The sequence below is a fragment of the Crocodylus porosus genome, unplaced genomic scaffold (assembly GCF_001723895.1).
Source record: "Crocodylus porosus isolate Cpor-Errol unplaced genomic scaffold, CroPor_comp1, whole genome shotgun sequence".
NCBI classification, from domain to species: Eukaryota; Metazoa; Chordata; order Crocodylia; family Crocodylidae; genus Crocodylus; species Crocodylus porosus.
Genome location: NW_017728932.1, coordinates 14,542,328 through 14,557,424, shown reverse-complemented (window position 1 = coordinate 14,557,424; position 15,097 = coordinate 14,542,328). Strand labels below are relative to the sequence as shown.

At 41.2% G+C, this 15,097-nt stretch overlaps 1 protein-coding gene across 1 annotated transcript in view; it reads left to right on the top strand.

The window, feature by feature from the left end:
* Nucleotides 1-15,097, top strand: part of MED13 (mediator complex subunit 13) — a gene marked incomplete at its 5' end in the record, with an annotated part of 70,224 nt that overhangs the window by 30,130 nt on the left and 24,997 nt on the right. Inside the window, 6 exons of the mRNA XM_019545311.1 lie at nucleotides 2,145-2,290; nucleotides 3,232-3,429; nucleotides 5,610-5,804; nucleotides 8,583-8,748; nucleotides 9,033-9,143; nucleotides 11,389-12,072. Coding sequence (XP_019400856.1) covers nucleotides 2,145-2,290; nucleotides 3,232-3,429; nucleotides 5,610-5,804; nucleotides 8,583-8,748; nucleotides 9,033-9,143; nucleotides 11,389-12,072 — 1,500 coding nt within the window. The remainder of the gene's footprint in view (nucleotides 1-2,144; nucleotides 2,291-3,231; nucleotides 3,430-5,609; nucleotides 5,805-8,582; nucleotides 8,749-9,032; nucleotides 9,144-11,388; nucleotides 12,073-15,097) is intronic.

The following is a 15,097-nucleotide window of genomic DNA, read 5'->3' as shown; positions in this document are numbered from 1 at the left end:
CAGCTTTACGGCGGATGGTGAAGGTGATCAGCTCGTGGTCGCTGTCACCCAACTTCCCATCAATCACTAAGTCGCCGATTAGGTTGTCCCCCGTAGCCAGTACCAGGTCAAGCAGCGCTTTGCCTCTCGTCGGCCCATAGACTTCTTGAGTCAGGTAGAGAGAGGCTTCAGGAAATCCAATCCACTCTATGCAGTAGATGGGGTGGGGAGTTTTGCTGTATTCTTCCACATCTATTTTACTGTCCATCTCCTAATGAATAGAAAAATGACCTTGATTTTAAAAAAAAAAAAAAAATAGTTGCAGCTAGGTGGTTGCTGGAACAATGTCTAATGGAGACACCAGTCCTTGGGTCTGTCCAGACACACTTCTCCTTTCCTTATCCTGTCTTGGAATTTGTTTGGATTGTCCTGTCTCTTTGACAATGAATTAAGGTCAGGTCAATGTATCCTACATGAAGAACCTATGTGATCTGGGTGTGTTGCACATAGCTTTCCTATGACTACAGGAACATAGGAACTGGTGTATACCAGTACTTATATAAGCCAGGTATCTGCTGTTCCTAATTATCATTGTTTTCTTTGCTTATTTTGCTTCAGACCAGCATTGAAATTAGTTATTTTAATCCCGATCAAATAGCTGTGTGTGGAGGAAAAGTGATCAAAGGAAAAATCTTCAATATTAAGCTTCTATTGGGTGGATTATTTTAAAAAAAAAAAAAAGCTGCAAATACTGATCTGTGTGGGTGAAACTTTCTGTTTCATTTCTGAAAGCCAATGCTTTGATTAGTTTTTTCCTTAAGTATTGAGTATTACCATTACATAACTGGTGTTTCTCTACTTCATTGAGTTGTATTAAGAGGGTACTTAAACATTTATTATCTATTACAGCTTTACAGAATTTTATATACTAATTTTAAGTTTCCAAGTCTCTCTCTTTTCAGCTTGCATTGAGCAAATAGGGTTAGATCCCCGATGCATCATAAATAAGACAGAGTTTCTATATTTTTTTTTGTTTGATAATTTGTCACTTTATTATATAACTTACTGTTAGTAATTTTTGTGCATAAATGGGAAAATTAGGCTTTAATTGCAAGAGAAGCTTTAGGAATCTGCGGATGAGATTTTTTGGAAAGAATTTTATGGTGTGCCAAAGAAACACTATTGAAATTTCAAACTTGGAAGTTTAAACTTTGTTTTAAAGGAGGGTTCTCCAAATGGTGGCTTGCAAGTGCAAGCAGTTAATATGGGACTACTTCTGGGTCCTGTCCTTCTGTCACTGCTGGGGTCTCTAGGCTCCTGTCCCTCCTACAGCATTTGTTTCGTATTCCCACCATGAAGGTGGGATGGATGGGACAGCCAGTGTGATGCAGGGCAGTAGCTTAGGTAGGGGCCAACCATGTGTGTGGTGCAGGAGTGGGAAGGGGTGGCACCTGCCCATGCGTGTGTTGCAGCGGTGGGTGGTGCAGGGAGTCCCCACACTTGGGGTACAGTAAGGATGGTGTGTGGCCTCTGGGCCCATAGCTCACATTAGCGCAGCCTGCGTGGCATGCTGCCCCTGGCTGTTTAGAAGTTGGACCGCCCCTTTTTATAAAAATCTCTATGGCCAGTATTCCCAATTTAAAATTCCTCGGGGTTGTTTAGTAGGATGTGTGTAAGAGGAGATTGTGGGCGCTTTTGAATTCAGCACTCCAAAAGACAAAAAGTTTAGCTATTGGCAGCAGTAGGGGTGTGTGTGTGTGTGTGTGCGCGCGCGCACGTGCACACACATTTTGGAAGCTTTATATCAATATTGCTACAACCTTGGCTATAAGGGTCTTACAGGTTTGTTTAAAGGTGATCCGTAAAGGAGCGCTGTTAGAATTAAGTTTCCATCTCCTGTTTTGTGGTGATCAAAGCCTTTTTGAAAGGTGATGTGCATGGGGTTTGGTTGTTTCTATTTCTTTTTGTGATCTTTTTGTTTTATACTAGAAGCCCTTTTGGATATTGTAAGAGCACTATGAAAGGTCACAGTTTACTTGAAGGATTGTGAATGCTTTTGAAGACCAAGATGTTCATTAGCAAAGATAAATGGTGTCCTCAAATCAATCTCAAATCTTAGCAATTGTATCTGTACTTATGTAATGTTTCTCCTTCTTTGTTCCCAGTGAGCACTTGTCTTGCTCCTTCACCTTTTTCTTGCATGGGGACAGCAATGTCTGCACCAGTGTGGAAATCAGTCAGCATCAACCTGTGTACCTGCTTAGCGAGGAGCACCTCACTCTGGCCCAGCAGTCAAACAGCCCTTTTCAAGGTAGGTGTTTTGGTTTTTTGTTCATGATGTCTTCTTCTGAGCTCATCTAAACATGGGCTTTTGCCAAGGAGGTGGGTAAAGGAGCAGAAAAGCTAGGTATGCATCCCTCCTCAGCTCTTTCCTTTCTAGCACCAGCCCTTGGCTAGATAACTGTGAGTCTGAGCTCTTGGGCCTGAGTCTAGCCAATGTGCTGTATGTTTGAATGTTCCCCTGTCCTAGAGAGTGGGCCCCTGTACTGCCGACAGAAACCTGTTGTCCTGCGTGGCAGCACAATATAGGCCTGTGAAATGAACGCTCTTCCGAAAATGACGCTGAATGCGACTTACCCTGTTGTACACTTGCCCTTTGTGAAAGCAGTTTAACTGCACAGTTCCAGTTAAGCTGGTGCCCATGGTTGATTAACACCTAGCTTTCCCAATGTGGACAAGACTGTCCACCAGGAAGTCCGACCTATGTCATCTTTTTGTTCCGGCGATTGTACCCGAATGAATGAGACCACTACATCTGGTGTGTAAGGCAGCAGTTAACATTGTGTTGGGACAAAAGCTAAATCAGCCTTTTAGATGACATTTAATTCGTTTGAGTACCTTTCTTTGCTGGCCACGTAGGCAGACAGTTACATACTTGTGATGAAATTTGTCTGTCACAGATGTTTAAGTGGATTAATTTCTAACTACTGTTATGATGCACTGACTCTTTTATAACTCATCCTGTTCTTTCAGTACATATACATTTTAATGAGGTACAATAAATTCTTCCTCTTGAGATGTTGGTATTGGGTTCTTTATATTGTACTGCACTGTAGTGAGGCTAACCTGTCAATTTAAAATGGGTTATTTAGTGGTAGATGCTGGCTGAAATGGTGGTATCTTTATTCTTGTGGAGATGGTGCTGGCTGGTCTCTGGATGTCTTTAGTAACTATTTCTTTTTGTATTTCAAGTTATTCTAAGTCCTTTTGGATTAAATGGCACGCTCACAGGACAGTCATTCAAGCTGTCGGACTCATCCACGAAAAAGCTTATTGGTGAATGGAAACAGTTCTATCCTATCACATCTAACTTGAAGGAGGGCTCTGAGGAAAAACAAGAAGAGATGGATTGGGAAGATGACTCTCTGGCTGCTGTGGAAGTCCTCGTTGGTGTGTATTACGAACAAATGGTGCTTCTTTTCCTAACTGAAATGATCAGGCTGCTTAGGGATTTGTTTACTTCTTCAAAGTAAACCATGATCCTCTAATACATTTTAACGGTAACAGGTTTCTGCATCAGTAGCTTTTATTCTTTGCTGTAAATAATATGCCATAGGATCATAGAAAATTCAGGTTAGAAAGTACATCAGGAGGTCATCTTGTCCCAATCCCCTGATCAAAGCAGGACCATCCCCAACTAGATCATCCCGGCCAAGGCGTTGTCAAGCTGGGTCTTAAAAACCTCCAAGGATGGAAATTTCACAACCTCTCTGGGTAACCTGTTCCAGTGTTTTACTACCATCCTCTCAGTGGGAGAGTTTTTCCTAATATCTAACTTCAGCTTCCCTTGCTGCAGCTTGAAACCACTGTTCCTTGTTCTAGCATCTGCCACCACTAGAACAGTTTAGCTGCATCCTCTTTGTATCTGCCTCCATCTTCTCTTCTCTAGACTAAATAAGCCCAGTTCCCCCAGCCTCTCTTCACATGTCATGTGCCCCGCCCCCCTAACCATTTTTGTTGCCCTCCGCCAGACTCTTTCCAATTTGTCCACATCCTTTCTCTAGTGGGGGCCCAAAACTGGACGCAGGACTCCAGATGTGGCCTCACCAGTGCTGAATAGAGGGGCTTAATCATGTCCCTCGATCTGCTGATGGTGCTCCTAGTTCAGAGTGGCAGGGGGCCGCACACCTGTTGGGCTGCGCGGTTGAGCAATTTAAGAGATGCTCAAAGAGTGCCTATTGTCTCTGTAGTACTAACGGTTGGTTCTTTTGTACCTGGAGTGACACTTTGGGACGTAAAGAGGTCCTATTTGACCAGCCAGAACTCTTACAGTCAGAAACCTAATTGGACTCTACACTGGTGTCTCTGAATTTCTATACTGTATATGAACAGAAGCCGTAGTCTGACATCATCTGATAGCCAATACAAATTGAGGAAACACTGAAACTACACTTTGGTTTTTAGAAGAGCAAAATATTAATGACTGTCACCTTTTGCTTCCCCTCACTCTGCCCTTTTTAGCCAAGTAACTTATAATCAAAGTCTATCTTTATGGTTCCACCATGAAATGTATCTTGTCCTGAACCTTGCTTTATGAAGTTTTAGAGGAAGTTGAATTTTTGTAGAAAAAAATATTGTAATATACATGGCATACAGGCTAAACTAATGATAGTGTGTGTTAGAACCCATCTTTTGGCTCAGTCATTTTCCTGGAAGCTAGCCACAGAACGTAACTTCTCATTATTTCCCGCTCTTTAAAAAGAGTAAGGGAAAAAGCGGAGGAAAAAACCCCTAACTTTGCAATTAAACCAGTGCAGATAAGTGATTTTCTTTTTGCAAAGCTGAACCCTCACAAAAGCCTTCAGGTTTCCTCCTGAAATTGTTTCCTTTGTGGTAGCACAGAAGGGCCTAATGGGGAGAGGGGTGCATTGCGGGGGATGAGGGTGGGAGCTGGTAGAGACTGGAGAGGAAGGGAGTAGAATTAAGAGGTTTCCATCAAAACAACACTGCATCATGAACAGCAGTGTGCAGCATGCTGCCAGTATGTATAAACTGCCATCTTCTTCATAATTTCTATTCCACTTTGCACAAGCAGCCAAAGAGTCTTGTAGGTGAAGGAGACTGCTTTATTGGAGAAACCATTGAATACATTTACACTGAATGACTGACAAGTAATGTGCATTTAGGATAAGTTGAAGGAACATTAATTTTGATCAAGGATTGCTAGTAAGGAGGGGGTGCAGCTTGCTAAAGTGGCTGGAGACACCTACGCACAGGTGTTGGTCTTCATTGGGACACATTTGAAGAGCTATCTGTAGTATTGCAGTGCTTATAAATACATCAACATAATTACATACAAAAGATCAAACTTGCAACAATGTGACTATTCACAGAAAGGTTTCTTGCGTGTAAAATAGTGAAAGGGGCTACATTATTGTCTTCGGGGCTCCTGACTTCTTACAGCCTTTGCATGGAATTTATAAAAGCTACAATTGGAATTGTGATTGTATCTTTTTTATTAGCAAGCACACAATACAAAACTTCCTAGTGGTCTCATGGCCGTTCCTAAATGGAGTTGGATATACAATGACTGTGTTTTGTTATTCTCCTCCCCCCCCTTTTTTTTCCAGCGGGTGTGCGAATGGTCTACCCAGCATGCTTTGTCTTAGTTCCTCAAACAGATATCCCTGCTCCTAGTACTGTCGGGGCTTCTCATTGTTCAACTACTTGCTTGGGTGTCCACCAAGTGCCTGCCACCACCCGAGATCCTGCCATGTCTTCAGTAACTCTAACTCCACCTACGTCCCCAGAAGAAGTTCAGACAGGTGCAGTATTAATTCCTTTGTTAAACAGAAACCCTCAAGAGAATATTCTCCTTTGAAAGTAACTGTCAGACTGTTCAGAAAAATCTTCCGAGCTCTCTCTACCATTGACTCGTAATTGGCAAACCATTGTTGTGTAATTCTCCCTGCAATACTAGAAATGTTAGTATATTGTTATAATGAGTGATTCTCCCCCCCCCGTGAACTGTTTTGAATTTTTAGTCCCCCCCACTCCCCAATTTAGCATGAAAACAGTATATGGGGACTGTTCTCATATTTAAAACCTCAGTATTATTTTGGCCCACAAGCTGTTGCCCAGTACTCAGAATTTTAGTTAGAAAGCTCTGGTTTTGGGCGTGGCTTTCAGAAATGAAACCTGGCCACGTGGGTTTGGGATTGCATAACAAGTGGTATTTCCAGCTTTTTCACAACCCTTGTAGGCTGATTACAGGATAGTTTTTTGTCTTAGAGTAGCTCTGTCTGCTCAGCTACATGTAGTTATACTTGTTTGTTGGGGACAGTCTTTACGATGTCTTTGTGTTGTATGTTGGAGCTGGCAGACTGGAACTAGTGAGGAGTTATTTCTTTGAGATTTGTGAATGCCTCTGGCTAGGGTGGATACAAATCAGTGATTTTTTTTTTTTAAATCTAATTTTATATTTAAATTGCATGTTTTTCTAAACCTGTTTTTAAAATTAACATAAGTCAAGTATGGGAGCTAAATACTGTGAGTGAAGGCTGGTATTTACACTCTTGTGTTGTGCAGAAAAGTGGTTCCCTCCTCCCCCGGATTACTTCTGGTTTTCGTTTAACTGGCAGGTACAGAGAGAGGTTTTTTGGTTTCTTTTTTTCCATTGGACTAGTTCAGTCAAATTTTGAGACCAGTTGGGATTAGAAAAGTCAGGAAAGCTGTTTGTCATTTGAAAGCCAGATGGAAGGGCAGGGGATCTACTAATTCTAAAAACCTGAACATGGGGCAACACTTTCAAAGGTATTTAGGTGCCTAAGCAAGCAGTGGAATCCCAGAAGGCACCCTTCAGAAGTGCCTGTGCATCTACTCTCCAGGCATTTCCCATTGAAATCAACTTGCTGAACTTCCTTAGTGCTTTTGAAAACTCTACAAGGCATCTTTTCAAATGCCTTTTGAAAATCTAGCCCCCGGTGAGGAGATATAATCAGGCATTTCATTAATGCTTCCTTTGAGTAAATCAGGTAACTTTTTAAAATGGTAATGTTTGGATTAAACTCTTCTTGGGTGTGCAGCCCACTTAAAAACTCTTCATATGCATTTTAAAGTGTTTTTCTCTGTTTTTGCACAAGTCCAAGTTCTGTCAAGGACAGCTTGACACACATGGCAAGTACGGAATTGTCTCGCATACTCAACACCTCATTTTCTTGGAGAACAAAAATGAGAAAAAGCTACGTAACAGTAAATAAATGTGCATAGATAGTGTACATCTGCCATTAACAAAATACCATTATGCAAAGGCTGTGATTAGTTGCAAACGTGCTCTAATGATTATATTAACAGGTTATATTAACCTGTGAAAATGAGCCTGTTTAGGAAAAGAACTTAGTACAATGCAAAATGAGGTTAAAATCAATTATTTAAATGAAGGCTTCCTGCTTGCTGATTTAAGTAATGGTTTAAATTAGTGACAGAAATGGCTTTGCATATGACTTCCTCAGGGTTGTGGTGAAGCAAGAAACCTGCTGCACAAAGGAGTGGGTTGACAAAGGGATACTGAGTTTTTTCACAACTAAAGCATTTTTTTTCGAACCTGAGGCTTGTTGGCAGTGAATACAAGTATCTACCCTCTGGCTTATGAGAAGCAGAATTTTTCTCCATAGATCAGTGGAATTTGATGTAAGAGACTCTAGGTCATCTCCATCCTATTGCTTATTTGGGTTATCCACTGGTATTATTCTAATTTTTAGTTTTACCTAGCTTGGGGAATGGGACCCCTTGCATTTTCCCCTGCATAGCCTAAAATGTCCATTTCTGATTTATGTATTTATAAACCTGTGGCATACCTGTCCCCCCATGCTGACTTTGCCTATGGGGCCTCCTTCCTGCGAAGTGGTGAAATTATTCACCTGCATTTAATGAGAGCACCTTATGAACCTGAGGACTATCAAAATACTGGAGGTGGTGCCTAGGGTCCTGCAAAAGACTTTACTCACATTTTATGAAGAAACGCATGCAAACATGATGGCAGTTGAGAAGCAACGCCAGCAAAACCTTTTCTTTTTTAAAATGCAGGCATAGCCTCTTTCCTTGAGCAAAGGTGGGAGTCTACCTGGAGATGGCCTCTGTCCTTAGAGGAGCTAAATCCTGCTTTTCCGTATTGATCGCAGGGTTGACTTAATACAATTGCAAAGTACAAAATAAAACCATAGTTAGTGGAGAGGTTCAAAAAGTGTTCCTGTTGGAGGGGCAAGATTCTGTTGAGAAAACGAATGCTCAAGCATCTCTTCTGAAGAAATTCAGGTGGAAAGGGGAACTTGTCTTAAATGATGTATGATCATTTCCTGTGTGACAAAACCACATGTCACTAGCTAGAGCTTCTCCCATGTATGCCTACATTTTCTCTGATTGCATTTATAATTAACAATAAAAATTAACAAGGTGCATCCTTCAAAAGAGGACTCCTGTTTCAGCCAGCGTGTAAAAACATTTTGAGTTGTCATGACTATTTGAGTGATGTTATCCAGTTGCCTAAAATACTTTTTCTTTCCTTTCCCCCCACCCCCCACTCTCTCCCCTTTTGGTTGTGTTAGCAGTTGATGCCCAGTCTGCCCAGAAGTGGGTGAAGTTTTCTTCCGTTTCTGATGGTTTTAGCTCTGACAGTACTAGCCACCATGGTGGCAAAATCCCAAGAAAACTAGCCAATCAGGTGGTGGATCGAGTTTGGCAAGAATGCAATATGAACAGAGCACAGAACAAGTAGGTACTAGCTTTCTGAAACCTGAGCTGAATGCCATATATTAAATATAGCTGAAGAACTCTTATGCTGTAAGCAGTGGGTTTTGAGAAAAATTGTCAGAAAGATGTGTTTTGCTCTATTAATTTTGACGTGTTTCAAAGGAAAAACTTACTTTGAATATCAGTGCGTGCTGATTTTGTTCACACAGCTGCTGTTAAAATTTGGCATAGGGTTAAAGAAAAAGTAATGTGACCTGTAGTTAAAAAAATAAATAAATAAATAACTTCCCAATATTGGATTATAGGAGGAAGTATTCTGCTACATCAAATGGCTTATGTGATGAAGAGACAGCTGACAAAGTAGCCTCCTGGGATTTTGTTGAAGCCACACAGAGGACAAATTGCAATTGTTCAAGGTACCCCAGCAGACTTGCAGTCCAATAAGTAGATAGAATTATGCAGGGTTTATTTTTTGTGGCAGATTTTGGCAATTTGAAGCAATAAAGGTCTGTACCATAGGGGGGATATGTATCCTGAACTTGTTATGCAATTGCCTATGATGAGGGTAATATATGAGCTTTTATTTGCATGGATCAGCACAGTGATCTCCTGACAATTCAGTGTACGCATGGGTATTCTGGCTTCAGGTTCCTCAGGCTGCCTACCTCAGGTTGAGCCCACCAGAGGGACAACTTGCACCGTCTCTAGTGTGTCTAGGATAGAGGCTCCCAACTCCCGGGCCACAGCCTGGTACTGTGTTGTGGAGGGTTGGCTGCCGGTCTGTGAGAGGGTTGGCTGCCAGACTGGAAGTCCAGAAGTGACCGGCTTGCTGCGGACCAGCAGCCAACCCTTTCTTGTACTAAGTATAAAAAGTATAAAAAAGGGCTGGCTGCTGGTCTGCAGTGTGCCGGTTACTTCCAGAGTGCAGCATGCTGGTCCGCGGTCCAAAAAGGTTGGGAACCACTGCTCTAGGATTCTTTGGTCAGTGCACACTGCTATTGGTAGCTACTGGGGAAAGAAGCCTTAGACGAACTGTTTGCTGTGGCCTGTCTCCTCAAGGGTTGTAAAGGAGATAATAACTTTTTCCCAAAAAGAAAATCAGCATTATCTGGTAGAGTAGATGAACTCGCAACACTGCTGTCTTATGAATTGGCCATTATGCAGCACTTGTTTCCACACAAAGTTGACTGCTGGAGCAAACCTGTGTGTGTGATTTTGCATGTTTTTGCTACAGCTTTTGCATTAAAATCCATGATAAAAGCCTTCTGAAAGAAATAAGAACATCGCTATTAACAGGTTTTTCTTTGAAGTGAATTTAAATCTCCTTAATTCTAGTAGTAGTCTAGATTTGTGGCTTTAGTTTTTGCACAACATGCTGTGAAATTAAAGCAGCAAAGAATCTGTTGGCAATACTAAAATCTATATTTAACCCTTCATGCTCAGTTTAATGATTCTGACCTTTGGAGTGCAGGATGAATGGCTGGGAAACTGTAGGTTAAAAAGAAATGTTTACCTTTGTCCATTCTTGAAACACTGTATTACTCTAAGGCCTGTGCAAATACTGAAGACTTGAGAGAGAGGGTGGAGTTAGGCACACAGTGTTTCACTAGAGGAGAATTTGTGTGTGGGGTCTCTCTTACTTAAGGACTGCTAATAAATTTGAGTCGAGGATAGATTAAAAATGGGATTACCGAGGTTTAAAGATCTCTATTATTCCCTTTCTCTCTCTCTCTCTTGGGATTTCAAGAGTACCTTTTGTGCAGAAGAGGCCGTGCAAAGTTTGAAGGAGATAGAACTGTGCTTTAATACATTGAAAACCTTTACTTCTGATTTAAGGCTGGGAAGTATGAGCCACACACTTTTGGTTTTCTCTGCCAGAATGAGGTATTCCAGTCCTGTAAACAAAGGTGTGTACACAACTCATTATCAAGCTTATTTTTTTCTTTAATCAGTTTCTGTACTTGTGGCCCTTATTCTGGCAGAGAATCCAGAAAGTCTGCACTTTGGGGAGTTTCACTCTGAAACAGCCATTTTTTTGCACTCTGTATGTTGGGGAGCAGGAAGGAATGTACTTCAGCATTAAAGTGTATTTATATTCTGAAAAATAACTGTAAGTGGCACTGGGGGATTTAATATATTTCTCTCTCTTTCTTACGAGATTTACAGGTAAATGGTTGGTTTGTAGGACTGGCAGCCTGGCTTTTAGGTCTCAAGGTTGGGTTCATTAGGACTCTCACATCACCTTTAGTCAATGAACGTTTTGCCCAGAGAATTTGTGCAGCTGCTTGAACCAGAAAAAACAGTAGTTGTACTGATTTGACAGTGTTAGCAGAAGTAAAAAAGCAATACCTTGTTTGGAAAAAATAAGCCACTGAAGGAGGAACAGATCCTTCAACAGTCTTTCACCCTAACTTCACTTTAAGGACTTGAGTGAGCATGCTGTTCAGCTTTGAGAGACTGTTGTAGCAACAGGCACCAAAAAGTGGTCCGAAAAACTGGACACCTTCCTGTCAAGTATGTACAAAACCTGCTTAGATCCCCTATCGCTATATCCAGTTTCTCATAACTGTATTTATCAGAAGTGGGTTGGCTTGTACCCAGTAGTGTACCAGCAGATACACTTGTGAGATTCACTAAAGTATTTTGCACTTGTTTTTCCAGGCACAAAAATCTCAAACCAAGAAATTCAGGGCAGCAGGGGCAGGCGCCGCCCGCAAGCCAGCAGCAGCAAGCGGCTCCAAAGCACAAGACAAATGAGAAGCAAGACAAGGGGGATAAGCCGCAAAAACGCCCTTTGACTCCTTTCCACCATCGTGTCTCTATTAGTGACGATGTTGCCATGGAGGCAGAATCAGCAAGTCAGAGGCTTGTGATCACAGCACCAGACAGTCAAGTGAGATTTTCAAATATCAGAACTAACGATGTAGCAAAGACTCCTCAGATGCATGGCACTGAAATGGCAAATTCACCTCAACCACCACCACTTAGTCCTCACCCTTGTGATGTAGTCGATGAAGGGGTAACTAAAACTCCTTCTACTCCTCAGAGCCAGCATTTCTATCAGATGCCAACACCAGATTCCTTGGTTCCTTCAAAAGCAATGGAAGACAGGATAGATGGCTTGTCCCAGTCTTTCCCAGCTCAGTTCCCAGAAGTCATAGAACCCACAATATACATTGGTACTGCAGTGAATCTGGAAGAAGATGAAGCTGATAACACTTGGAAGTATTATAAAGTTCCAAAGAAAAAGGATGTGGAATTCTTACCGCCCCCGCTCCCCTGCGACAAATTCAGAGATGATCCAGTGGTACCTGCTGGACAGGAAAACCTCACATCCGTTACAGAGTAGGTGTTGCTTAAAATACCTAGTCATGCAAAAATTGCCAGACTTTTCCAATTAGACCGTTTCCCCAAACATGATCAAACGTCCCTTTATAACAGGGTATGATACTTGAACCAAGGTCTTTGTACAGAAAGTCACCTCTAAGAAGGTATTTGAGTTTCAGATTATTAAGCTTTTTATATTTTCATTTATGTGATAGTTTGTTGAGGTTTGAAAACCATTAATGTTCTTGGGCTTAAAGCCATTACAAATCTTAACCCCTGCCTGCCTTCATGAGATTCTTAGTATACTGCAAATTTGGTGGCAAACATAATGTTGGCTTTCATCACTTAATGATAAGCATTCATTTATTATCTCGGGAGGAAGTTTTTACCATGCGGAAACAATTTTTCTTGGTTGGTGTGTCCACAGCGTCCTTAGATGCATGCCAAACTTTATGCCTGTGAGTTGCCTTCACTAGTAGTTGTCTTGCTTGCTTGAGGTTATATCTGGTAAAGGACTTTGCTAAACATGTTTTAATGAGGAGCAATTGAGCATAGGCAAAGTTCTGCAGGTTTTTTGGTGTGTGTTTTTTACATGGATGCCCAAAACCTGCAGAAACCTTTTGGTTCAAGTGCAACTTAGGTTATACTAATTAGTAAGAAAAAGCTTTCCACTCTATCCATTCTGCATCTTTTGTGTTGAGAAGAACCTAGTGTGGGAAAAGAAGAGGACAGCATCGCTGGGCAGCTAACACCTAGCTTAGGGGATCTGTGTATAAGCTTGATTTTTACCATCAGTCATATTTTTAGGTTTGCTTGCATTGTTGGTCTTTGAGTGAGGAGTTTTAAGCTTGTTCTGTTGTGTTGACAGCTGAATCTTTGGGTATAATGGGTTCTGGGGAGCTTTTGCTTTATCGCTTCTGTAAATTGGCTCTTATCTTTACTAACATGATAGAAGACTTGGGGGACAAAATGTTCGTCTTGAATGGTAACTTATCTACAATATGGGCTTTTAGAAATTGGAGAGGTATAAAGGTCAAGAAGCCAGCACTGAACTCCTTATTAGTGTGCCTGTCCGGAGAACTTCCAACTATTTGAGTTGGTCCGATAAACCAAGTGCTTGTGTTGTTTCCAACTATTTGAGTTGATCTAATAAAAGATATTGGATTTACCCAAAGAGCCTTGTCTGCCTATGTCCTTAGATCAATACAGCTACAACCTACACCCCCATCAGGAGAACTTAACTTTCAGCTCGCGGGTCAGATCTCTTCTGAAAATCATACTTGCTTCCTCAGAGGTTTTTTGACGTCTTTTCAGAGATTAAAAAAAAATGAGCCAGAGATGACTAGCTCACCTTGATTTGTGTGTCTGCAGAAGGATTTTTAAAGGGCTTGAGGTTACCAATCAGAAAACTGATGATTGAGTTGACTCATTTTAGTGCATTAGATAGACCTCAACTGTCATGAAAATGCTTCGCTACCAAATAATGGTCCCTCCGGATGGACAAGTGTCATGGGATAAGTAAGAGTCAGACTAGGTTCCTTTCAAAACTTGGCGTTCCAACCCTCAACGCATTATCTTTAGGACGCTGAAAATGGCTTTGAGGTATCATTTGCACTGTTTTTGCCTGGTAGTATTTAGTAACATAAGAAAGTCAGAGCTGTGTGGCTGTTTTTTTTATAGAAATGCTTTTATTTAGTTCCACATGGATAAGAGGGTTTGAATTCTTTTTAATTGTATAAATAGAAGTTGGTTCAGAATTTCTGCTGTGATAAGACTTTGTAATTTTGCCCAAGATTACAACACACATCCCCCTGCAGCTTCCCTCTTTAACCAGAAGAGAGAAACCCATCCTCATCAGTTTTCCGATCTCTCCAAAGCTTGGATAGGTTATGGAGTGAATAAAATGCAATAGAATAAAAGAACAATCTTGGTCTTTAGTTTTAAAGCTTATTTGATTCAGGGGTTACTTGGGAGTCTGTTTCACAGCTGTGCAAATATGTGGTTTTACCTCTCTTTTAGGTTTAAAAACGAACCACCCTTTCCCCCCTTGTCTTCTGTATATCCTTCTCAGCAGATGAGATCTGCACAAGACAGTTCTCATCCACTCTTTATACAGTACTTTCAAAATATAACTTTCCTCTGAATGGGAAGCAGCTTCTGATGCGAGGAAGTCCTACAATGATGGACGGTTTCCATCCCCTTCCCCAACCCCACTGTGATTTAGTTAATTTAGTGGGGGTTTTATAATCCAGACCTGTCTAGCTGCAGAGAGAGTGTTCTGCATGTCACCCCTGTAATAAAACAAAAAACCACAACAAAACGAAACAAAACAGGTGTCTGGTAATTTTTTCAAGGCTTAGATCTTTATATTAAGAAGGTATGCATTTATCAGCGTCCTCCAGCCTCCCAGACAATGGAAAGAGATGCTCTAATTCAAGGTTCGCTCTTTTTTTTTTTTTTTCAGAGTAAGAAAACGCGTCTTTCCTTTTATACCCCCATTTAGTTTACCTATTCACTAAATGGGTATTTCAGCGTAACGGCCTACTAAGCTACTTACCTTGAAGCTTAATAAGAAAGTTGTTCCTGTTGTTGCAGTTTCTCTTGTTAGAAAGAAGCACTTAAAGCAGCAAGTTAGTTTATATAGGATGTTGGATTAGTTTATATAGGATTTTGGGTAAGGAGAAGTTCTCCAGTTGCATCAAAGATTTCTCCAAATGCAAGTGCCAGCTGTCTCTGATATAGTTCATTGCCTGTCTTGGGGTGGTTTATGGAAGCGCCTCCAAAAAGACATGACCTAGGATATCCTTGGGACCCGAAAGGCAAGGCTGAAGTTGTCACTTTTTTGGATACCACCCATGAGTCTTCCAAATACTGGCAGGATCTTGGAGCTGGGGGTCAGGATATTTCCTTTGAGTTTTTTGTTTCAAAATGCTGTCAGTGGGAAGCAGAAAGGTTTGGTTTTGCTCTGGTTCTGTTCTATGGCTTCTCTTGTGCTGAGGGGATGTGGAAGGCAGAGAGAAGATTTTTTTTTTTTTTTTTTTTT